The sequence below is a fragment of the Narcine bancroftii genome, chromosome 1 (assembly GCF_036971445.1).
Source record: "Narcine bancroftii isolate sNarBan1 chromosome 1, sNarBan1.hap1, whole genome shotgun sequence".
In the NCBI taxonomy this organism is placed as follows: Eukaryota; Metazoa; Chordata; class Chondrichthyes; order Torpediniformes; family Narcinidae; genus Narcine; species Narcine bancroftii.
This window is the reverse complement of record NC_091469.1, coordinates 259,594,611-259,619,998: the sequence shown is the minus strand read 5'-3', so window position 1 is coordinate 259,619,998 and position 25,388 is coordinate 259,594,611. Positions and strand designations below refer to the sequence as shown.

The following is a 25,388-nucleotide window of genomic DNA, read 5'->3' as shown; positions in this document are numbered from 1 at the left end:
TGATCCCTTGCCACGTGCACCTCCTGTCGCACAACTGTCTGTGGATCTTCTGTGTGTACCCCTGCTTTGCCTTCCAGATTGCATGGAAGAGTTCAGCCCTGGCTGATCTTAGTGCCATCCTATTCCCTGTCCTGCAGGTAGCATCACGAGCTCTGAGAAGGGCCCAGATATCTTCATCCAACCATGGTTTCTGGATTGCCCTGGCTGTGAAACATTTTATTTTGGTGATGTGAGCAGTGGAAGAAACACAGCCACCACGTTGAGGGGCATTAATGACTGCTTTTATTCAAATTCAGCACGCCCCTTTAAGGGCAGGATGAGCTCAGTCACCTGGTCCATTGTGACATCATAATCGCTGCCCAGGGTGGGCAGTGGAAGGGATACTGGAGTCAGAGAGAAACCTCTGACAACACCATTTCCCCATGGCTGGCCCATCACATGGCGATACAAGCAGGGCTGGTTCGCCAAGAGGATATGCGCCGCCACAGTGACATCATTAATGCACTTGCTGACGTAGCCAATCACTGAATTCATGACCATTGAAGGTGGCTTCCTCCCTAAAACAGCTCCAGTCTGTGGTCTCAAAACAGTCTTGTAGCACTGCTACGTCTCCGACAGGTCATGTCCTGATCTCCCTGCGAACTGACTTAGTTTGTTTTGCCATTGGACTGTACATAGGGATTAGCAGGATGGATATATGATCTGAGTAAACAAGGTGGTGGCGCGGTGCAGTTTTGTACGCATAAGGAACGTTGGTACACTCGATCCAGGGTGTCCTCTCCTCTGGTGAATGTTGACATGCTGTTTAAACTATGGTAAGACCACTTTCTGGTTGGCGTGATTGAAGGTAGGGGGTGGGGGGGGGTCTGGGCTTTGTAAATGGCACTCGTGTTTGCCATTAAAAGAGCTTCCATTTCAGAAATGCAAAGAATTATATTTGATAGCAGCTGTATGGGCAATCAAGTTGAAGACAAAGGAGCAGCTGATTGGGCAATTGAGTTCAACAGTTGAACTGCAATCGAGATCAGGTGACCCAAACCTCACTATAAAAGTGAGGGACTGTGCAGCGGAGTGGTCATTATCGGAGTGGACTGAGTCAAGCCCCTTTCACACTTGCATCCCAGTAAATCAGCTGTTCAGTGTCCCAGGATAGGAATGAGGGTTTGGTCTTTCACACTAGACTGGAAGACGGAACGCTTTCACACTTGCAAGGGTCTATCCCTGGCTTTTGGTCTGTTCTACCTTTAATTGGAAGTGCCTGCAATGCAATTGCCCATTTCACACTTGCCTGATCTCAATGCCAGCATCTGCAGACACCAAGGATTGTACTAAGGGTTGAGGCTAGCAATCACTGACATGAGATGATGCCACCTGACTTTTGCTTTCACCCTTGTTACTTTAAAGGCCGATTGGCGTTCAATTCCTGGGATCACTGGCAAGTGTGAAAGGGGCCTCAGATCAGAAAGGCTCCAGGGGCTTTGGCGAATAGGGGCTGAGGTGATAGTACAGGAGTTGAAGTAAGGAAGGGCCACCCGATTCGAGGAACAAAAAGGATTCAGCAGGCAGGGACAGGTCAGGCCAGGTTTTATATCTTGTATGTTTTTTCCTCTAGTCCAAGACTGTGAGAATGACAGACAAGGCAGTGGAATGCTCCTCTTGCAGAACATGGGTCATCAGGGAAGCCAGCAATATCCCTGACTATTTCAACCACGAGAAGTGCATCAGAGCTGAATCACCTGAGTTCAGGAAATGAAGCTGGATGTTCTATGAACCCTAGATCATCCAGGAAGCAAGGTGTGGGGGGAGGGGGGGTGATAGACAGGAATTACAGGAATGCCACCACACCTAGAAGGAAGGTAGATGGGTGACAGTCAGTCAGGAGAGGGAAAGGAACAGGCAGGCAGTGCAGTAACAAGTGTACCATTAATAACAAGTATATCAGTTTGGATGCTGTTGGGTGGGGGATGGTGGTGGGGCGGTGGGGTGGTGATAACCTACCATAGTGATTAGGTCAAGAAGGAAAGAGAAAAGAAGAGGGAGATTCCACAGGGGGACAGATAAGAGGTTCTGTTAAAGAGAGCGAGGATCTTGGATGGTATGTTGCCTCCCTGGTGCCAGGTACCAAGATATCTCAGATTGAGCTCACTGCATTCTCAGGAGGGAGGGTGAGCAGCCAGATGTCATGGTCCATGTACGTAGGTAGGAAAGGTGAGGAGTTCCTGCAAGGAGAGTTGAGGGAGTTAGGTTGTGATAACAGGATTGCTACCCATGCCACATGCCAGTGAGTTGAGAAATAGGATAATGCAGCAAAATATGTGGCTACAGACGGTGCAGGAGGGAAGGCTTCAGGTTTCTGGATCATTGGGCTCCCTTCCAGGGAAGGTGGGACCTGTTCTGATGGAACAGTTTGCACCTGAACTGGAGGGGGATTAATATCCTTGCAGGGAGGTTTGCTAATGCTGCTCTGCAGGGTTTAAACTAAATTTGCAGGGGGATGGGAACCAGAGTGCCAGAACAGATAGAGTGGAGGAGGGAAAAAATTATGTGAAAAAATTCCATGTAACATTAGAAGTCAATGGGTTGAATGTGGTGGAAATGTTCTCAGGTCCATTTATTTCAATGCAAGGAGTATTGTAGGAAAGGCAGGTGAGCTTAGAGTGTGGATTGACACTTCGAATTCTAACATTGTGTCCTTTAGTGCATTGGTTGCAGGAGGGGCAGGACTGACAGCTCAATGTTCTGCGCTTCTGTTGCTTTAGACTTGATTGTGTGGGGGGGTGGGGGGTGATGAAAGGGGGAGGAATGCATTGCTCATCTGGGAAAATATCACAGCTGTGCTCAGGCAGGACAGATCAGAGGGCTCGTCTACTGAGGCTATATGGGTGGAGCTGAGGAATGGGTAAGGTAGGACCACACTCATGCCCAACAGCCAATGAGAATTGGAGGAGAAAATCTGTAGAGACACAGCAGGCAGCTGTAGGAAGCAAGAGGTTTTGAAAGTAGGAGATTTTAACTTTTAATTTAAAAGGGGTGGATGGCTTGGAGTTTGTCAAATGTGTTCAGAAAAGTTTTCCAAATCCTATATAGGGGTACGACTTGAGAGAGTGCAACACTGGGCCTTCTGTGAGACAGGAGAGGTGACTGAAGTATGCGTGGGGAACATTTTGGGCCCAATGATCTTAATGCCATTAGTTTCAAATTAATTATGGAGAAGGATAGGTCTGAGCCTTAGGTTGAGATTCTAAATTTGAGAAAGACCAATTTTGAGGAAATGAGCAAGGATCCAGAATGCGTGGATTGGGATAATGTTTTCGGCAAGGATGTGCTAGGTAAGTGGAAGACCTTCAAAGTTGAAATTTAAGAGTATAGAGTTTATACGCTTCTGTCTAAATTAAAGGCAAGATTAGTGGGCATAGGGAACCTTGGTGTTTTGAGAGTTATTGGGGATCTGGTTTGGAAGAGAAAGGTGTATATCAAGAATAGGCAATATGGAGCAAATGAGGTACTTGAGGTTTTTCATGCATTTTTATACTCTAAGAACAAAATCAGGAAGGCTAAAAGATATGAGGTTGCTTTGGCAGACAATGTGAAGGTAAATTCTATAGGTTTCTACAGGTATATTTAGAGCAATAGGATAGTAAAGGGTGGATACATCCTTAGGACCTGTCAAGATATTCTCTCAGACCTTGATGGAGGCTAGTGTAGAAATTGCAGGGCTCTGGCAGAAATATTTAAAATGTCCTGAGCCATGGGTGTGGACCCAAAGGATTGGAGGGTAGCTCAAGTTGTTCTGTTTTTTTTTAAAAAAAAAGGCTCCAATGGTAACCCTGGAAATTATAGGCTTGTGCGCCTTATGGGTAGTAGTTAAATTATTGAAAGGTGTTCTATGTAATCAGATTACAAATATTTAGATAGCCATGGACTGGTTAGGGATAGTCGACATGGCTTTGTACATAGTTGGTAGCGTTTAAGCAATATTATAGAGTTTCTCGAGGAGATTACCAGAAAAGTTGAGAAAGGAAAGGCTGTGGTCTACATGGACTTTAGCAAAACCTTTGACAAGGTCCCGCATGGAAGGTTAGTCAGGAAGGTTCAGACCCTCAGTGAAGTAGTGAACTGGATTTGACAATGGCTGGATGGGAGAAGCCGAATGAACATGTCAAGGAACCTACTAGACAGCAAGTTAAATTTAGTAATGTGCAGCAAGACATAGTTAATATTGAGGAAGATTTTGGAGAAGAGTGATGACACAATCAGGACAAACTATTAAGTTTGTTTCACTTAGTTAAATCTGGAATGAGAATTTAAGATCTCAAGGTGGGAAACCGAGTACAAATTGACCAAAGCGGATTGAGAATCAAGATGAAATTCAACAATTGTAGATCAACATTGGGAAACTTAAATAAATATATCATAACTTTTCAACAAAAAATGTTTACTCCTTTAATAAAACAAAATCCTACTGCAGAAGTTGTCCAACTATGACTAACAATGGAAATTAAAGATCGTAATATGTTAAGAGAGAGACTTGTAAGGGTATCCAAATCAGTGATGGGTTGATTTTAAAAGTGTCAAGAATTGATGGACAGATGCTAGAAGATGTGAATAAATTAACAAAAGATGCAGGGATTTAGAATCCTCCTGAGGTGTGCCAAGTTTAATCATGGAAGGTAAGCATGCAGAAAAGAATGGATTTAACACACCTTTTAAAGCAGAACGCACAAAATTATTCTAGATTCATTACAACATGTTTTAATTCATTTATTTTTGGGTACAGTTGCTGTGGCAAACTTGTATGTTGGATAGGCATGTGCCTTGAAAGAGAACTGAAGGTAGCAGTGTTTCCACGTGCCTCTTGCCAGTTCCCTTCTGGTGGAGGGCGGGGGGGGGGGGGGGAGGGGGGGGAGAGGGGTGGTAAGGGACAGAAAGTCACGGGTTTGAGAGTTGCTGTCAGAGTAGCCTGGGTGAACAACCACCTATATGATGCATGCTACAATGCAACATTGATGAACAGAATGAATGATTGATAGATAATAGGCCAATTTATGAAGCTGCTTCGTCCTGAATGTTGACAAGCTTTGAATGCCTTTGGAACTGTACTCATCCGACAAGTGGAAAGCATGCATTTATTTTTTTATTTATGATTTCTGCCTTGTAGATAGTTGAAAAGCTTTGCCATTTCGGATGATTTGTTGCAAGATGTCAAGCATTTGGCTTCCTCCAGTGGTCAAAGTGGGCCACTGCAATTGCTGACGTGCCGATAAATGGAATCAAACATTGTGAATCACCTGGAACCATCCCCTCTTTGACCTTGTGACAGAAGCGAAGTTGTTGAAAATCCTTGAGCACACCAGTTTCAGAATACTGGGTTTGATCAGTGTTTTTTTTTGTCTGTTTATCCTATCTTTTGTAGTCAACTTTAGTAACGTTTAAAACAATATTCTTGTTGACTTTTTAGCTTGAAGCTTGGAATTTCAGGTGAGGAGATAAGGGATATACTTAGAGGGAGGGAAGTGAACATCTCTGCCCTCTCACCACCCTGCTCGCTTTGATTGTAACTTTTTCAATTAAGATCAATTAATTTCAACTGATTGAACTACTGGTGCTTGTGTACAAAAGAAAATAAATACCAGGAAACCACAGCATGTTTTTTTAATTCCTTACAAAAGTTCTCTTGCATGCAATACTCCAAGTGCAAGCTTTGGAAGGGGAGAGTATGTAGCAACTTCTGAACAATGTGACATTAGAGCTAGTCAAGTAGGTTCTTTCTTAGGTGTTTTTGCTCTTTGACAGATATAGTGTAGAAACAGAGACAGAATTATACTTTAAAACAGTGGTTTTCAAACTTACCCCCTAAACTCGCATTCCACCTTAAGCAATCCCTATGCCAGAAGTGCTCTGTGATTAGTAAGGGATTGCTGAAGGTGGTATGTGAGTGGAAAGAAAAAGTTTCAAAACTACTATTTTAATTCTGCCTAATTGACTCGTTATGTCCTCGGTTTCATAACTCCAAAGGAAATGGGCCAATGACAATTTTTCACAAGCAAAATATAAATTGGGTCTAAAGCAGTGGTTCTCAACCTTCCCTTCCCACTCACATACCACCTTCAGCAATCCCTTACTAATCAGAGCACCGATGGTGTAGGGATTACTGAAGGTGGAATGTGAGTTTAGGAGGCAAGTTTGAAAACCACTGGTTTAAAAGGTTGATGAGGCAGGAAAACATAGTCTAGTGTGTTTGCAGAATGTGGGAATTCTGAGATGCTCCGTGCAACCTAGATCATCACATTCTGGCCAGGTTGAACACCAGCTAGAAACACTATGGAGTGTCCTTGATTTGTTGGATTACTGGTTTTCCATGTTGGGAAATGATGGGAAAGTATATCCCTGGGAAATCCATCCAGAGGTGAAATTCTGACACCACAGGATCACGATGGCTCAGCAGCATAAGGAGATTGGACCAAATGTCTAAGGACAATCATGGCAGGGGTCTCAATAGTGAGTGTCAGAGCTGTGTGCTGCTGTGACAGTTCATGTGCATTCAGGATGATGTGCTATTTCCGTAATGTCTGGGTCAGGAATGTCACAGAATGGTTGTGGTGCTTTGAAAAATGGAGACAACACTGCCAAAGGTAATGACATAGATGAAAAGAGGTAGACGGTCATGCAACACAAATTTGGAATACAGTCCATCCTAAGGTTGAAAATATAGATTATTTGGAGTGTCATGTGCTAGAGAATGGGATTAGGAGATGTGGTTGAGAGGATAATGGAGAAAAGAAAGTTTTGGCATGAGAATGAGACATATAAAAGATTTTGAAGGGAGGAGAATACATAATACAATCAAATACAGAAGGAAAATTAAGTTAGTCCATGTGGCAGAGCAGACATGGTCAGGAGAGTAGAACCATAGTACTATTACAGCATGAAACAGGCCACCTTGGTTCCCCTCATCTGCTCTGAACCATTTTTTCTTGTCTTGTCCCACTGACCTGCACTCAGTCCATAGCCCTCCATACCTTTCCTATCCATGTTCCTGTCCAAATTTCCCTTAAATGTTGAAATCGAGCCCGCATCTACCACTTAGCTGGAAGCTCATTCCACACTTCCACCACTCTCTGAGTGAAGAAGTTCTCCCTCATGTTCCTCCTAAAATTTTCCCCTTTCATCCTTAACACATGTCCTCTGGTTTATATATCACCTACCCTCAGAGGAAAAAGCCTGTCTACATTTACTCTGTCTATCCCCCACATAATTTTAAATACCTCTATCAAATCTCTCCTCAATCTTCTACACTCCAGGGAATAAAACCCTAACCTGTTTAACCTTTCCCTGTTACCCAGTTCTTGAAGTCTGGGCAACATCCTAGGAAATCTTCTCTGCACTCTTTCTATCTTAATGATATTTTTCCTGTAGTTAGGCAACTAAAACTGCTCACAATACTCCAAAATTGGCCTCACCAATTTCTTATACAACTTTACCATAACATCCCAACTCCTGTACTCAATACTTTGATTTATGAAGGCCAATATTCTAAAACCCATGAGAGTAGAGTGTAAAAGTTGGTGGTTTTTTTAAACAAATTGGGGGAGGGGGTGGTGAGTAAAGAAGTGGCACAAAATATCCTTGCTTGCCGATTAATACACATTCCAAGAATTTTATAAGTCTATTGAGGGCAAGATGGTAGAAAGAGAAAAGCCCTTTAGGGGCTAAAAGGGCAATATGGACATTGAGCCAGAGGATGTGAAAATGCAGGGGAACAGAGAGATCTTGGAATAACAGTTCATTGCTCTTTGAAAGTGGAATCTCATGTGGATAGAGTGGTAAAGAAGGCTTTTGGTACACTGGCCTTTATAAATCAAAGCATAGAATATAGGTGTTGGGAAGTGATGTTGAGACTACTCAAGGCGTTGGTGAGGCAAAATTTGAATACTGTGTCCCCATATTATGGGACGGATATCAATAAGGTAGAGAGGGTGCAGAGAAGATTTACTAAAATGTTGCCTGGATTGCAGCATCTAGAATACAAAGAAAGATTGATTAAACTGGGTCTTTATTCATTGGAGCATAGAAGGTTGAGGGGGAATTTGATAGAGGTATTTAAAATTATGAGGGGGATTGATAGAGTAGATGTGAATAGGCTCTTCCCCTTGCGGGTAGGTGATTGGAACGAGGGGTCATGAGTTGAGGGTTAGGGGACAAAAGTTTAGAAGTAATATGAGAGTGGAATGACCTTCCAGAAGAGGTGGTTGCAGCAAGGTCAATTTTGTCATTTAAGAAAAAGTTAGATAAGTGCATGGATGTGAGGGGATTGGAGGATTATGGGCAGGGTGCAGGCAAATGGGACTAGAGCAGATCACTTAAATCGGTATGGATTTGTTTCCGTACTGTAATTGTTATATGGTTAAATGAATATTGCTTCTGTCTTCACTCAGAAGGACACAGCAATAGAAGAATTCAGAGAGGGAAATAGTGAATACTAAAACAAATAGCTATTCAAAAGGAGGAAGTATTAGAGGTGTTGCAGACTGAAAGGTGGATACATTTCAAAGGTCTGAGGAGATGTATCCCAGGATGGTGTGGGAGGATCTCACCTATTCCTTGAACACCTGCTCCATAGCCAAGAAAGACCAGCAGCGCCTCAACCTCCTGCAAAGTGTGAAGAAAATTCATCTCCCACCCTCCATCCTCTCTCCATTCTCCAGAGGATGTATTGAGAGCATCCTGTGTAACTGGATCACTGCCTGGTTTGGAAGCTGTACCACCTCAGTCTGTAAGACCCTGCAGAGGATAGTGAAGTCAGCAGAAAAGATCATTGGGGGCTCTCTTCCTACCATGACGGACATCTACAACATATGATGCACGCAGAAACCAATAGACATTGTGAAGGGCTTCACAAATCCCTCATGTAAATTGTTCTCCCTTCTGTTATCTGGTAGGAGGTACTATAGCACTCGGGCTCTTATGTCTAGATTTGGCAAGTTTGTTTTCCCCCAAACCATCAGGTTCCTGAATTCCTGCAACATATGTGGATAGTGCACAGTGGACTTTTACTTTATCCTGCTTAATATTTTAACTTCTATTTATGTAAATCTGCTCCACGGTCCTGGAGAAACACTATCTTGTCTTTACCGTGCTATGCATGGTATGAATGACAAATAAAGATGACTTAACTTGAGAAAGAAAGAAGAATGGTGGAATGCTGACATTTATAAGTCTTGGATCACATTTAACATGCCAATTGATGGAAGGAGAGCAAATCTGGTATCATTATTCAAGGAGGGGATCAGGATTATAGGCCTTCTAATCTAATGTCAACGATGGGCAAGTTGCTGAAAAAAATAAAAGGGATTAATCAAAGATGGGCACCTTAATTTTGAAGGAGATCTGCCTGACCCATTTGATTGAATCTCTTGAAAGAGCACAAGATATATTGTTATATTTTTGTTCAACAACGTCCAGAAGACTGGACCAAAGCCCATGAAAACCAAGTTTGCAAAATTGGATCAAAAACTTCCTTAGTGAAGTAAGACAGAGGTGTTGACGAAGACTTGTTTCTGTGATTTTTAGCTCTGTAACCAGTGATGCACTATACTAATTGTCTGGGACCTTTGTTTATTAATATTTTGGATATGACTGCAGAAGGTATATTTGGTAAGTTTGCAAATGAAACAACAATTAGTGGTGAATTGGCAACCTTTTTTAAAAACACATTCCACCATAAGTATTCTTTATGCCACTGGTGCTCTGTGTTTAGTAAGGAATTGCTTAAGGTTTGAAAACCACTGCTTTAACTGTCCCTTATTGACTTGTGAAGCACACGGTTTCATAACTCCAAAGGAAATGTGCGAATGACAATTTTTCTCAAGCAAAATATTTCAGTAACAATTGGGTCAAGACCAGTGATGCTCAACCTTCCCTTTCCACTCACATACCACCTTAAGCAATCCCTTACTTATCACAGAGCACTTATGGCATTGGGATTACTTAAGGTAGAATGTGAGTTTTCAAAAAATGATTGCCCACCCCTGGTCTTGGGCTACAGGATGATATAGAACAATTGGTGAAATGAGCACCGCATTGGCAAAGGAATTTAATCCCGATGAGTGTCTGGTAATGCACTGGGAGGATTAATACAAAGAACCCTTTCAATGTTCTATAAGCTATAGACCAAGTGCTGGTCCAAATTAATGCTTGGTATTGACTTCATGGGCTGAGGGGCTTGTTTCTGTACTGCAGGACAGTAATTACAGTAAAAAAAATTATCAATCAGAAAATAAAATTGAGGAAATAAATGGTTATAAAAATAAATAAAGTTTTAACTAAAAGTTTAAAATTTTAAAAGCAAATGTTCTCTGAAGCAACACAACCCCTTGGGTGCAAGCATTCAGCCAGCAGGGTGTCCTTGATCATGCCCTGCCCACAGCAGGTGTTTGAATAAAATGGCGGTGCCCAGGGTGAATAGCTGGCCAGTGCAGCTTGCCGTCGATGTGACTCTCCCAAAGTGTCTCCCTATCCCTGCCTACTGGAAGTCCTCATTTTTTATTACTATTAAGTACATTAGTAAAATTTTATCTGTAAATTTAGGGGAGGGAGGGTTAATTATGATGGCAGCACGGTTAGCGAAGCAGCTAGCATGCTGTAACAGTGCTCACGAATGGGATTTAAATTTAAAGGAAGGTGCATCGATGGCATGGTGGTGAGTCGTCTAGTCAGTTATTAGGTTGGCCAAAGGGCCTGTACTGTGCTGCATATTATTATTCTATAGGTCTTTGAAGAGTAGATGCTGCTTCATGACATTATCTAAAATGCCTTTGATGACATTACAGATTATAAATGCATTGATTGGACAGTTTTTACTTTAATTAGCAGGACATTTCTGATCAGTTTTCACATTGACAGGTAGATGGCAATGTTGCAAATGTACTGCATCAGCTAAGCTGGAGATCTGCTTTGTTCTGGAGTCTTAAAAGTTCGACAGTTAGATTGTTTTGTATCATGGTCAATGAGGAATTTAAAGAAGTATTTTTTTAAAATCTACTAGCAAATTTAATGAAACTAAAAGTTGACAAATCTCTTGGAATTGATGGCCTGCATCCTTGGAGGTTTAGAAAATGGCTTCAGACAGTTGATATTTTGACTTTCCAAACACCATGGATTTTAGAATGCTTTTGCTGAATAGAAAGGTACAGTCTGCTATCTGGCTATTTAAGAAGATGATAGAGAAAATAAGGATCAGCTAGATATGTCGATATTACTCAAGAAAATTTTTGTCTATTCTCCTAGGAGTGGTGAAAAGACATCATATCTTAATGTGATTGGCTAGAGATTACATATTGTTATGAATGACATTCCAATTGAATCATAACTTTTTTTCATATTATATTGAACAAGATGGATAAGGAGAGGGATTCATCATTTGCACAAGTGCCTAAGTTGCATAAAATTAGGTTTGGGGCTAAATACTAGCACGGATTGAGGATTGGCTAACTGACCAAAATCAAAGGCTCTAAATAGCTCATTTTCAAATGGACATTTCTCAAAAGCTTCAAAGAGCAGAGTATGGCGCTCAGCTAATGGTACAGGGGAGCAGTTCTAATATAATCCAAGGGTGTTAATGATACAATCCATAGGGTAAAGTAAGCTATGAAAAGGATGCAAACTCACAATAAAGATAGCCAAGTTAAGAGTGGGCAAAATGAAATCAAAAACCTTGCAAGAAATAGGAAATTAGCCACTTTAGTTGCACAAACAGAAAAGCAGGATATAGTGTGAAGATGTGACAGGAATATATGAGAAGACCCACAGCCCTATGTATATATAAGTAACAAACAATTAGTAAATTATAATTTTTCTTGCAAGTCAATTTAAATCCATGAATATGGATGTTCTACTTACAACCTTTGAGACTTGTATATATCCATATATATGATAGAAAAAATAATAAAAAAAATTATATACAGTAAATATAAAAATTACACTTGGTCATACATCCACCAGTGCTAATGGCTGTGTGCGTACGATATTGATCATCAGACGATATCTTGGCATTGTGCATAACACAGCTTTCTCAGGATAAAAGAATGCTGTACAGGTACAGTGGGCTGTCGGGTGAGTGCGGGGCAGTGGGATCAGTGTGGGGACTACATGCCGACTTTTGTCCATTTTGAGATCTGACCGGTCGGTCAGAATGGATCTCAGATATATGTCAGGGAATGGCTTTATACTATTTGTTTGAGAGTACAACTAGATGGCAATCAGTAGATGTGATCTAAGAATTTACCTCCAAGTAAAGGATTCTCCAGTGTGAAGGGCTGCCTTGTTCAGAAGTGAAGCGGACTTGAGCTATATTCCCAAGAGTGCAAGTGAATTGGACGCAATCCCATTGAGATGTTTGAAAAGGTAAAATTGGTAGGATATTGCCCTGCCTGAAGTCTGAGAACTGAGAGGAGGAGAAAGATTCATTATAATATAAATTTTAGGAATTCTCCATTACAGGATGTTATTAAAAAAACATTTAAGACTATCAAAATCTATTAAATCTGAGATCAGACAAGGTGAGTATGACCCTATCAAGTGTTGGGTTTAAAAGCAAATTAGTTATTTCTACCATCTTTATTGTTAAGTGGTGACCAGAATTAGAATTAAGGTACAAACAATGATTATTGAAAAAGGATATTGTTTTTCAAATCCAAACTAGATCCCTGTACATAGATCATCCAACCGAAGGGCTTTTTTAGTGCCTTACTGGCATCCAAATGTAATCATAAATTTGGATCATCATGGCCTGATTGACACTCATTAACTATGCCAGTGGGGACATCTAATAATATTTCTAAGGCCACCTGCAAAAAACTACGACTAAAATGAGAGAATTTTTTTTCAGATTCCGCATAATCATTACATAATTCACTTTTACTTTGTCACTGCTTATTCTCCTGTGAAAAGACTCCTTGTATTTATTTCAATCAGATACTGTCACCTGAATAAATAAAATTTTAAAAAAGATTCTTCATTTAGAATACTTCATTTAAAAAAAAACAAATTCTCCTTCCTGGAGTATGCCTTGTAAACAATAAAAGCTGCAGATAATATCGTAAATTAAAACATAATTTTCATGTCATAAATTCCAACTACATCACTCTAAAAACATCCTAAAATTTTTCACCAGTTCTCAAGACAACAAGTGTAACATTACTGATTTAGTTCCAATTGTTCGGTTTTAAACACTGAATTTTAATTCATTTTCATCATTCGTTCGGTTAAAAACTCAGGCTGTCCTAACCTCACTCAAGGAATGACAGTAAAAGTAATAAGAAAAAGATAAAATTGCTTTCTGCATATTTTGATCAATGTCAAGGGAGATGACATTTCACGGAAGAAACGTGTTTTGCTTTTAAAGTTGCCACGTAGAACTGTGCCTGTATTTGGAAAAAGAAAGTCCTTGGCATCAGTCTTCATTTAGTTTAAGTCTTCCGTTGTATGTCACCACAGATAACCTACAACCAGTTTCAATGGGCAGTCATCTGGGTCTTTGCTGAGGACTGAATATTCGGTGCTGATTTCCAGGTTGCACTTTTGTAATAACAAAAACGATGAATGCTCTTCAGGCCAGAATAAGGCTTCATTTGGCTGGACTTGAACTGGCTTAACTTGACTGAGTGCCTACAGTTCTTTTAAAGCATAGCATTCACATATATAAATGGACACAGCATTCTGATCAGTGCCAATGCTCCTTGGGTGAATTTTTTTCAGTGTTGGGTCCAAGAAATACACATGTACAGGTTTTTTCTTTCTATTAGTTCAGTGGGGTAGGGGGCTCAAAGGAGAGTGCTGGAGAGGAACACCAAATGCTTAGTGCTCCCCAAATATGTACAATTGTAATCCAAGGGGTGGGGTATTTTGGTATGATTATTACTGATAGATGGAGAACATACAAAACATAGTGACTAAACAATGAGAAGGGACAGCAACCATAGAATGGGTAAGAGAGCTGCGCTGTCTGTTCTATGGTCTTGTGGCAAGGAGGAGTAGCAAAATATCCAAAATGATAATGAAGGTCAGTACGTCCTGCAAAAGATTCAGTCTTTAGGTCCTTGACTGCTTCCCATCAGTTTATTTTAGTAATCGTGCAGTAACCAGCAGCTTTAAAAAAAAACAAGACTTTTGGAAACTCAGAGCAAAATAAATCAAGATTCAAATGCAACTAATGCTTCCTCAAAAGAGATCGTCCCCCACATGGCTTGGTAATCGGCTGTGTTGCCTCGAGTTGATTCTTTTTAAAGTGCATAGAGAAAGTTTCAACCTTCATTTGGTTCGATAGTTGTTTTCTTGGCCTGAGAAACCCACATTCCTCGCTTGGAGTGAAAATAATGGTAGAAGTTCCTGAGGCGCAATCGTTCTACTTCAAGCCCACTCTGAAGAACCCTGGGAGATGAAAACAAAAATGTCTTTTCACAATGTGTTCAGAATTTTAAATAGTAAAACAAATGTACATCACCAATGAGATTACTTGGTAGAATGTCATCTTTTCACTTGCATGTCCTTACATTCACATGTTGTTTTGGATATCTCTCTTTAGAATGTACATTCTGGCTTCCTTCAGCTTAGTGGTTGCCTATTCCCTGATCCATTTCTTCTCTGTTCATTCCTCTGACATTCAAGTCATGCTCTTTCATTCTAGAAGTTCTACATTCTCTATATTTAAAGCTGCTTCCATCTGCTCTCTCGTATATGTGCATTCTTGCATGCAGTACTGGTCCACTCTGTCTTGCTCCCTGGCATTCTCGGTTCAAAATTTTTCAGCTGGACTTTTGTTCTCCCTGGCGCTAGGGTCCAGAGGCCTGGGATGGAATGTTTCAGTTGGGTGAGATTGAACAGGTTGGGCTTGTTTTCTTTGGAGCAGAAGAGGCAAAGGCAGTCGTGAGCACTGTTCCCTCTAAGCTGTGGGCGTGAACACAAATTTTGTGACCAGCGCACAAAGGAAGTTAATGTGCGCTCAAAAGATTAGTTTACTTAAATAATGTTGTAATGAATAATTATAATTAATGAGTATTAGGTTCAAACAAGCCAATAGTTTTATTAGCCATGAGAGGTCAGCTGTGCCAAAATTATCTTCAAACCGTTTCAAGTTTACATTTGCACAAGCATTCAGTGTCCACATACTTTTGTCACTTGAAAAAAAATTGCATCACATTTTTTTGCACACACTGACCACTAAAAAAAATTAGAGGGAATATTGGTCCTGAGAGAGGGATTAATATGGTAAGTTCTAGTAAGTTGTGTTGCATGAAGAGTTGTAAGAAGAGGAGTAAGTGGGGCAGGTGGTAGGTAAATGCACCATGATAAAAAAATCAGTGGGCGAACTCCACTTGAGAAAATAACATAATTTATGTCATAAATATTATTTCTTTTTTGAAAATATGGAGCCTATACTTACAATGTGTTGGTTTGACAATTTGAAGGACTCTCTGAAAACTCGCCAGACTGGTAACCCTTAGCTCCAGTACTATGTGAAATGAGATTTTTTTTTCTTTGTTGGTATTCTCCTTACTTTCTTCTTTTCCTTTTTTTTCTTGTTAAGGATGGGTGGCAGAGGGACTAGGGTACATTTTTATATGTACACACCCCACTAATGTTTTTTTTTCAATTTATCCATTTAATAATTGTAAATGTGGTTTTAAAATTCTTAAATAAAATATAAAACAGAATCATTGGGTGAGTGTTTGAATTGCCAAAGCAAAGCAAGCTTTGGATCAAGTGCAGGTAAATGGAATTAGTTTAGATGGGTACATGCATAGAAATGATGGGCCGGAGGGCCTGTTTCTGTGTTGTGTGACTCTTTTATTTCTAGCATAAAGCCCTTCCAAAAATGTGACAGCAGCACAATGTGCAAATCTTTTGACCTTGCTGACCTAGAAATTGATTGCTTTTGTTTACTTGCTGAAAAGAAACTGGTTTATAGTTTGTCAATTTATAGGATCGATGTTTGGAGTCTCCTACACTTTCCTCAACTGGTTTTTCCCTCACAGTAACAGGCCATTTCGGACCATGAGCTTGTGCCACCCAATTGACCTGAGTACATCTTCTTATAGGGTGGGGGGAAACCAGAACCCCCAGGGAAAACCCATGCAGACACAAACTCCCTTTCAGACAACAGGGGATTCGAACCTTGGTCCCGGTCGCTGGTGCTGTAGCAGCATTGTGCTAACCGCTACGCTAATCATGCCATTCTCTGAGTGATCCGGCATCATTAATAGAATTAGTTGTGCTACTGATACACTGTGGTGGGGGGGGGGGGGGGGAAATTCATGAGTGAGGGGAACAGGAAGGTGTTTTTTTATGGCTGAGAGTGAGATTCTAAAGTACCATATTGTTTCCTTACTGCCAGAGGCCAGGAATGTCTTGGAGTGGGTTCAAAAAATTTGAAAGGAGAAGGAATATCTCTTTTCACCCACAACATGGGTGAAAAGAGAAATGAAGTTTTGCAAAGTGAATTTATGGAGTTAAGCAGTAGGTTAAAAAACATGACTTCTAGGCTCATATCCTTGGGATTACTCCCAATAATGAGGGTAGACATTGGAGGGTAGGACAGTTGAATGCATGGCTGCAGAGCTGGTGCAATACCGTGGACTTTAGGTACTTGGATCATAGAATTGTTTCTGCCTCAGCTGGGGCATGAACAAAAAGGATGGTTTGCACCTGAACTGGAAGGAGACAGATATCCTTCCATGAAGGTTTCCAGTAATTTGGCAGGGGTGTTAGGAGCAGAGTAGTAGTGCTGCAGTTGGGGAGATTGACAACTATTAAAAGGCTAAATCAGGCAAAGCAGACAGGCAGGTATAAGCTGATATACCCAATTACACTTACTTTGAGGACTTCACAGGTAAAACAAGTGACCTTAAACCATGGATCAGCACAATGAATTGTAACGAGAAAAGCGCAGGATTGACCATTTGGTGTTCTGGATATAGAATAAACAGAGAAGGATGCAATATAATATTTTGGAATCTCACTCTCAGAATGCAAATAAGAGAGGGAGCCTCATTACTGATTTGAGAGCATAACTTGGAGTAAGCATCCAACAAGGCGACATGGGTATAAAAGGAAGAAAAAAATTAGGATCACTTTGCTGGGATTATACTATAATTGTCAGAATTAGAGGAAGAGATATATAAGTGAATTGAAGAAAGGTGCAAGGCAAAATCATAAAGCAATGAGGGAATTTTAATTTTCCCAGTATTGGCTGGAATTGCCTTAGTGCAAGGAGATTAGTCAAAGCAGAATTTGTTAAGTATGTCCAAGAGTCTTTTCGCACCCCCCCCCCCCCCCCCCACACACCAAGACAATACCCTACTAAAGGTTGGCCTGCACTCTACCTGGTATTAGGAAATGAATCTGGGCAGGTGGGAAACAATGATTAAAAAAAAAAATTAGACATACAGCACAATAACAGGCCAATTCGGCCCTATGAGTCCATGCCGCCCAATTTACACCTCATTATCCTACACCCCGGTACGTTTTTGAAGGGTGGGAGGAAACCAGAGGCCCTGGAGAAAACTCACACAGACACAGAAAGAATGTGCAAACTCCTTTCAGCATGTGATTTGAACCCAGGTCCAGTCCTGATTGCTGGCGCTGTGAAAGCGTTGCGCTAACCGCTACCCCAACCGTGCTGCCAAATGTAGAAGAGGATCTCAAGGCATACGTGTATTAGGAGCAAGAAGGTAGGCAGGGGGGAGAGAAACAAGTCTGCAGTTGCTGGGGTCTAGTGCGATACGCAAATGCGCTGGAGAAATTCAGCAGGTTGTGCAATATTCCCGAGGAAGTAAAAGGCATTAGACGTTTCAGGCCTGAGCCCTTCGCTGCTATGTATTTTGGGAGGTCAGGCAAGGATTGCACTTTAATCAGAGAGGGACCGACATCCTGGCAGGCAGGTACGCATATATTTTTAAAAAAGGCAGCGCTGCCACTGTTACGGATCCGTGGAGAGCGGAGGCACAGCGCTTCCCTGTGGGGTGCAAAAGACTGCTGTCCAGTCTGACAGCTGTCTTTTCCAAACGGGCTTTAAACGGCCTGTTAAAGGAGCTGACAGTGGATTATCTTGGGCCTGCGGGGTCTGGGCCCATATGGTGGTGCCTATGATCAGCAGTGGCCACAAAGGTTTGCAGCTTCCAGGGGACTGGCACAGGGCACCATAAAATGCCGAGACCACTCCCTGTTTGAGAAGGAGAAGCAGAGGAGATGACCCACAGGACTGTGACCACAGTGGTGGACCATTGAGGGGGGCTCTGAGGCTGAACACACAGGTGGTGGGCTGTTGGCGAATCAAGGTGAGGAACCCACACAGGCTGCTGGCGACTGCAGTCAAAGGACACATACCAGGCTGCGGACTGCTGGAGACTGGCCATAGGGGTACCAGGTATTGGAATCACGGTGCGAGAGGGAGCTGAGGGCTTCCTGATTGTGTCGGAGGTTTGGATTGAAGGCTGTGGGAGTGCCAGAGGCAGATCCATGGACTCGAGAGGGGGCTCTCTATCTGTAAGGAGTGTTGGGCAATTTGTGTTGATGCTGAATCTATCCCTTACAGTAGATTAAAGGAACATTTGTGTAATATCACGTTTTGTTTTATTGCATGACAATAAGAGAATCTTGAATCTAATTTGACAAGGGTAGGTTTAAATTTGATTAGTGGAAGGTAGGTTCCTATGCAGGACAGAGAGACAGGCGGGAGGTTAGAAGTTGGTATGGAGGGTGATGAGAAAAAGTTTATTGGGAAGGATAGGCAGGGAATGAGGAAGAACAGTTGGTTTAAATTGCATTAATTTTAATGCTAGAAGCTTGATGGTTCAGGCAGATGAACACGTTTGACTGGGACGCTTGACAGAAAGCTGGTTAAGAGAGAGGGACAGGACTGGCAGCTCAACATTTCAGGGTACAGTGGCTTGGTGAAAGACATAGGTAGGGATAAGAGGGAGTGTTGTATTATTGGCTAAGAAGGACATCACAGTAATGGTTAGAGGAGACATCACAAACAGGTCAGCACTTGAGGCTATATGGGTGGAGCTGAGGAACGAGAAAGACATGATCACCTTGTTGGGTATGTACTACAAGCCCCTAAATAGTCAATGGAAATTAGAGGTGCAAATTTGCCAGGAGATTTCTGCCAGATACAAGTCACATAAGGCTGTTGTGAAAGAGGATTTTAACTTTCTAAGTATGGAGTGTGAAAGGTTTAGTGTGAAATGTATCAAATGTATTCAGGAAAGTTTCAGATCCAGATTTCAGGGTGGCACGGTTGGTGTAGTGGTTAACACAACGCCAGTGATTGGGATTTGGGTTTGAATCCCATGTGGTCTATAAGGAGTTTGTATATTGTCCCTGTACTTGCGTGCGTTTTCCCCGAGGGCTCCGGTTTCCTCCCACCATTCAAAACATACTGGGGGTGTAAAATGGGCGGCACAGACTCGTGGGCTGAAATGCCCTGTTACCATGCCATATGCCGAAATTAAATTTATTGTCAGAGTACAAACATGACATTACATGCAACCCTGAGATTGCTTTTTCCAGCGGGCATGGCAGAATTAGGGCAAAAACAATGTACACAGCATATACATGTAAACAAATAAAGAAATGTACTCAAACTGCAGTGCAGAGAGAAATAAAATCAATAAAGTACAAAAGTAAAAGTAATATTCCACAGGCAATATGTAGAAGGTTTAAAAAGGGAGATGCAATGTTTGATCTAGTCTTGGGAAAAGCGAGCGGATGAGCCTTTGGGGAGCAGGAACCATTGTTTGACAGGTTCAAAATCCTTTATCTGGAACCCTTGGGGGACGGTGTTCCGGATTTCGGAAAGCCAGATTTAAGCCCACCCGAATTGTGCTCCCGTATCCACCCCCACCCCCTGCCACTCGTGCTGCCGGTCTCACCACCCCCCACCCCTCACCTGCCGGTCTCTCTCCCCACTTGCCGGATTTTAGATGTCCGGATAAGGGATTGTATATTAGGTTTCTGATAGTTATGGAGAAAGATAGGGCAGGATCATGATTTAAAATTCAGAATTGACATTGAAGATGCAAGAAAGGAACGAGCTTGTGTTGAATGGAAAAGGTTATTTGAAGGAAGAGGAACCTTGAGAAAATGGGATGTTTTTAAGTGTGTTGGCAAAATCCCAGGACATGCATGCTTCTGTTGGAAATGAAGGGTCAAACATGCAAGCGTAGGGAATCCTGGATGATGAGGGAAATTCAGGCGCTCTTCAAGGGCAGGAATAAGCAGCTTGGATCAAGTGTATACCTAGAGAAGTTTTGGGAACTAAAGAGCAAGCTTAACAAAAAGTAACCAGAGATAAAGTAAGACCCCTCTGGAATCTATGTGATCACCTCTCTGTGGAACCACAGGTGATGGGCAAGATCCTCAGCAAGTACTTCTCTGTTTTTACTGTGGAGAAAGACCTGAGGATTGGGGAACTTTGGGTAGTCAATCTTGAGATAAGTTTATATTACAATAAAGGAGATGCTAAAGGTCTGGATGTGTTTTAAGGTAGACAAACTCCTGGGCCTGATCACATTTATCCAATGACACTATAGGAAGCTGGAGATTCATAAGTTGTTATTAAGTACAGGTGAGGTGCCAGATGACTGGATGGTGACAAATGTTGTGCCTCGATTCAAGAAAGGATGAAAGGAAAATCCTGAGAACTGCACGCCATTGAGCCTAGCATTTGTGGTTGGTAAGTAACTCAAGAGCATTCTGAGGGAGAAGATGTGGATGCACTTGGCTGGACAAGGGGTAATTGGGTATAGTTAGCATGGTTGGTAACTGGGAGGTCTCACAAATATAAATGAGTTTTTTGAAGATGTGACAAGAAGGTTGTCAAGGGCAGAGCTGTGGACATACAGTATACCTGGATTTCAGCGAGGCATGCGATAAGTTTCCGCACAGAAGGCTTTTCTGGAAGGTAATATCACATGGGATCCATGGCAAAACTGAGGCAAAAGTTTCTTTTATCAGTGATTAATATTTGGTGGGATCAAATTTATGAAGCATTTAAACAGGCAAGGCTTAGAAGGAAATGTGTCTAATGCAAGCCAATGGGATTAGTGCATATGGGGAAAACAGTTGGCCTTGGACAAGGGCTGTCTCTGATTTTTCCTTCAGCTCTCACAGCAGGTGGAAGAGGTGGAGGTATTTAACTAGATTGTATAGACGCTCCCCATCCTCAACATTCATTGGAGCGACTTCATCTCCAACATCGAAGTACTCGAGATGGCAGAGGCCGACAGCATCGAATCCACGCTGCTGAAGATCAAACTGCGCTGGGTAGGTCACGTCTCCAGAATGGAGGACCATCGCCTTCCCAAGATTGTGTTCTATGGCGAGCTCTCCACTGGCCACCGAGACAGAGGTGAACCAAAGAAGAGGTACAAGGACTGCCTAAAGAAAGCTCTTGGTGCCTGCCACATTGACCACCGCCAGTGGGCTGATATCGCCTCAAACCGTGCATCTTGGCGCCTCACAGTTCGGCGGGCAGCAACCTCCTTTGAAGAAGACCGCAGAGCCCACCTCACTGTCAAAAGACAAAAGAGGAAAAACCCAACACCCAACCCCAACCCACCAATTTTCCCTTGCAACCGCTGCAACCATGCCTGCCTGTCCCACATCGGACTTGTCAGCCACAAATGAGCCTGCAGTTGACGTGGACTTTACCCCTCCATAAATCTTCGTCCACGAAGCCAAGCCAAAGAAGATAGACGGTCAGTGCCTGTACTAATGTGCTTAGAGAGATCTCCCAGATGGATTTGTAAGGCTGAAGCCCCGCTGGAGCTCAGTAGCTTTCTTGCACATCCTTTTGTGCTATTATCTGAAAACTGCACAAGCACCTCAAAAGGGAAATAAAAACTGTGCTGACATGAATAATCACAATCTTAACACATGCAACTTTCTTAGAGGGATCCACCATGCTGTTTTAATGCCCAAATACATGAAGTAATTTCTGGGGCCTCTTACTCTCTCCATCACTACCTCTTATTTTCCGACACCAAATGATGAGTAGGTCTCCTGGTCACTTTACAGAGATTGGCTGTGAAATTGTCTCTCATTATCAATTATGTGCCCATGCAAGATGGGCTAGAACAGTGGCTTTCAAACTGCCCCCCTGAACTTGCATTCCACCTTAAGCCATCCCTATGCCATCAGTGCTCTGTGATTAGTAAGGGATGGCTTAAGGTGGCATGTGGGTGGAAAGAAAAAGTTTGAAAGCCACTGTTTCAATCGTCCCTAATGGACTCATTATGTGCACGGTTTCCTAATCCCAAAGGAAATGGGCCAATGGCAATTTTTCTCAAGCAAAATTGGGTCTAAAGCAGTGATTCTCAACCTTCCCTTCCCACTCACATACCACCTTAAGCCATCCCTTAATAATCACAGAGCACTGATGGCAGAGGAATGACTTAAGGTGGAATGTGAGTTTGGGGTCAGTTTGAAAGCCACTGGTTTAGAGAATTCCATGTTTGCTTTCCAATTTAATTATGAGCTTGGATTTGTTTTGGGTGATTCAAAATACCATAGAACAAATGTAACAAAAAAGACAATGCTAGAGAAGCTCAGACAGACAAACAGTGTAGCAAAGGTAATAATAATAATACATAACCGATGTTTCGGGCTTGAGCCCCTTCATCCATGTGTGAGAAAATGCCTGCAAGTGTCTGAACAAAAGAAGGAGGGGGGGAAAGGAGATGATAGGGGGAGAAAGGAGGGAGGGAGGGATGGCTGGAGGAATGGGGAAGACCGGAAAGGGGGAGGGGAAAGAAAAGGCAACCAGGTTTAGTGGAAGGCAGTAAAGTCTAGCTGGAGAATGCCCAGAGAGAAAATAAGGTGGTGCTCCTCCAGTTTGCAGATGGTCTGGGCGGGATAGTACACAAGACCAAGGACAGACATGTGAGCGCAGGAGTGACTCAGAATTGAAATGGTTGGCCACTGGGATGTCGCTGTGGTCTCAAACAGAGCGGAGGTGCTGAGTGAAGCGATTCCCAAACTGCAACTGATCTCTCTGATGTAGAGAATGTCACAAAGGGAGCACCAGATGCAGTAAATAAGTCCTCTGGATGTACAGTGTTGCTTCACATGAAAGGCTTGTTTGGGGCCCTGGAACGTGGTGAGGGAGGAGGTGTGCGCACAAGTGTTGCAACTCCTGAAGACACCGGAAGGTGTGATGGCTGAGGAGGGATGAGTGCATGAGGGAATCATAGAAGGAGTGGCCCCTGTGGAAGGCCAAGAATGGAGGAGAAGGAAAAACATGTCTAGTGGTGGGATCCTGTACAAGTGCCAGAAATTCTGGCGGATAATGTGTTGGATGCGGAGGCTGGTGGGGTGCTGGGTGAGGATGAGGGGGATTCTATGTTTGTTGCATCTGGGGGCAGAGGAGGCCAGGGCAGATGAGCGGGAAATGGAGGAGATGTGGGTGAGGGCTGAGTTGATAGTGGTGGAGGGGAAGCCATGTTTGTGGAAGAAGGCAGACATTTAGGAAGATCTGGACTGGAAGACCTCATCTTGGGAACAGATGCAGTGGAGACAGAGAAATTGAGAGAAGGGGATTGAATCCTTGCAGGGGGCAGGGTGTGAGGAAGTATAATCCAGGTATTTGTGGGAGTTGGAGGGTTTGTAGTATGTCGGTGGCCAGATTGTCTCCCAAGATCAGGAAGGAGAGAGTGATGTAGGAGGTGGACCAGGTGAGTTTGAGATTGGGGTGGAAGTTGTCCGTGAAGTGAATGAAGTTGACAGGCTTTGTGGGTGCATGAGGCAGCCTGATGTAGTCGTCAATATACCGGAGAAAGAGTTGAAGGGTCTTGTACGTGTAGGTTTGCAGCATGGATTGCTCTACAAAGCCCACAAACAGGCAAGTCTAGTTGGGACCCATGCAGGTACCCATAGTTATGCCTTTAATTTGGTGGAAGTGAAAAGAGTTAAAGGAGAAGTTGTTTAGAGCATGGACAAGTTCTGCCAGGTGGAGGAGGATGATGGTAGAGGGAGACCTGTCAGGTTTTTGGTCCAGAAAGAAACAAAGTGCTTTCAGACCCTCTGTGTGGGGGACAGAGGTATAAAGAGATTGGATATTCATCGGGAAGATGAGGTGTCCGGTTTGGGGAATCAGAAGTCACTGAGGAGATGGAGGGCATCTGAGGTGTTGCGGATGTAGGTGGGGAGGGATTGGACTGGAGAGAAAAGATAGAGTCAACGTAAGATTAAACTAGTTCAGTGGAGCAGGCAGATACAATGGGTGGGAGAAAATGAGGTTAGTGGCAGTGGAGGGGAGGTGATGAGGTTGGAGATAATGTTGGAGACAGTGGCTTGATGTGTGGTGGTGGGGTCCCATGAGAGGGGAACAATAGGAGGAGGTATCTGAGAGCTGTCGACTGGTCTCAGCAAGGTAGAGGTCAATGCGCCAGACCACAACTGCACTGCCCTTGTCTGCAGGTTTGATGGTGAGGTTGGGATTGTTGTGGAGAGTGGAGGGCAGAGCGTTCTGAGGAGGTGAAGTTGGAATACGAGAGGAGTTGAGATGGTTGATTTTTCAGTGGCAGTTGGAAACAAAAGGTCCAGAGCGGGACGAGGTGTCCCGGAAGAGGAAGAAGCCTTGAAGAAGGAGAAAGGGTCTGGGGTGGTGGGGAGGGGTGGAGAGTCACGGCCATGGAATTGAGCCCGGAGGCAGAGATGACAGAAGAAGAGTCCGGTATTTTGATGTGCGTGGAACTCATTGAGGTATGGGCAGAGGGGGATGAAGGTGAGTCCTCTACTGAGGACCGAGTGCTCATCTCAGAGAGGGGAAGGTCAGTGGGGATTTTTATTTCAACCACAGTGTCTACAGGATTTTGTGATTTACAACAAATGTAACAATGTATATTGATGAGAATGTATAAATATGACTGATATTGCGTCTAAAAAGACTTGAGTGGTTTTCTTGTTTGTAAATAATATTTTTATAGACAAGGCATGTCTAATGACCACGTGTAGAAACAACAAGGTGCCACAGTGGTTGTAACGATGTACATTGATGAGAATGCATAGATATGACTGGCACATGAACGGTTCTCTGGTTTTTGTAAATAATTTATTGTGAATAAAGTTTTTTTTTCAAAAAAATTGGAATAGCACAGATCAATAAATTAATTTATCTTATTGACATACCTGTCCAGTAGCTCCCAATCTTCTCCACCCCAACGATCCCGGAATTCCTCTGTGTTCATTCCTCCAATCTTGTCAAAATCGCTTTTAAAGATTCCAAACAGACCAAATCCATTCACTTCCCAATACCCTTGAGAATGCATTAAAAATAGAAAAGTGTTCACTTTTTTGGATGTAAATCCTGTAAAAAGCTATGGACTAAT

At 42.6% G+C, this 25,388-nt stretch overlaps 1 protein-coding gene and 1 long non-coding RNA gene across 11 annotated transcripts in view; one reads left to right on the top strand and one right to left on the bottom strand.

Annotated features, from left to right (window-relative positions):
• Window positions 1-25,388, bottom strand: part of LOC138742262 (N-acetyl-beta-glucosaminyl-glycoprotein 4-beta-N-acetylgalactosaminyltransferase 1-like) — a 710,446-nt gene that overhangs the window by 10,630 nt on the left and 674,428 nt on the right. For 7 of the 10 annotated variants that reach the window (XM_069896402.1, XM_069896459.1, XM_069896424.1 and 4 more), the window contains 2 exons: window positions 25,189-25,315; window positions 12,598-14,427 (listed from right to left, as the gene is read on the bottom strand). In XM_069896402.1, coding sequence (XP_069752503.1) covers window positions 14,301-14,427; window positions 25,189-25,315 — 254 coding nt within the window. In that variant the 3' untranslated portion in view covers window positions 12,598-14,300. Of the gene's footprint in view, window positions 1-12,596; window positions 14,428-14,549; window positions 14,944-25,188; window positions 25,316-25,388 lie in introns of those variants that run through there. The other 3 variants (XR_011344024.1, XM_069896490.1, XM_069896414.1) reach the window with 3 other exon arrangements.
• LOC138742303 (uncharacterized) lies at window positions 394-5,642 on the top strand. Its single transcript, XR_011344045.1, has 2 exons — window positions 394-815; window positions 5,159-5,642. It is a non-coding gene; the product is annotated as an uncharacterized lncRNA (long non-coding RNA).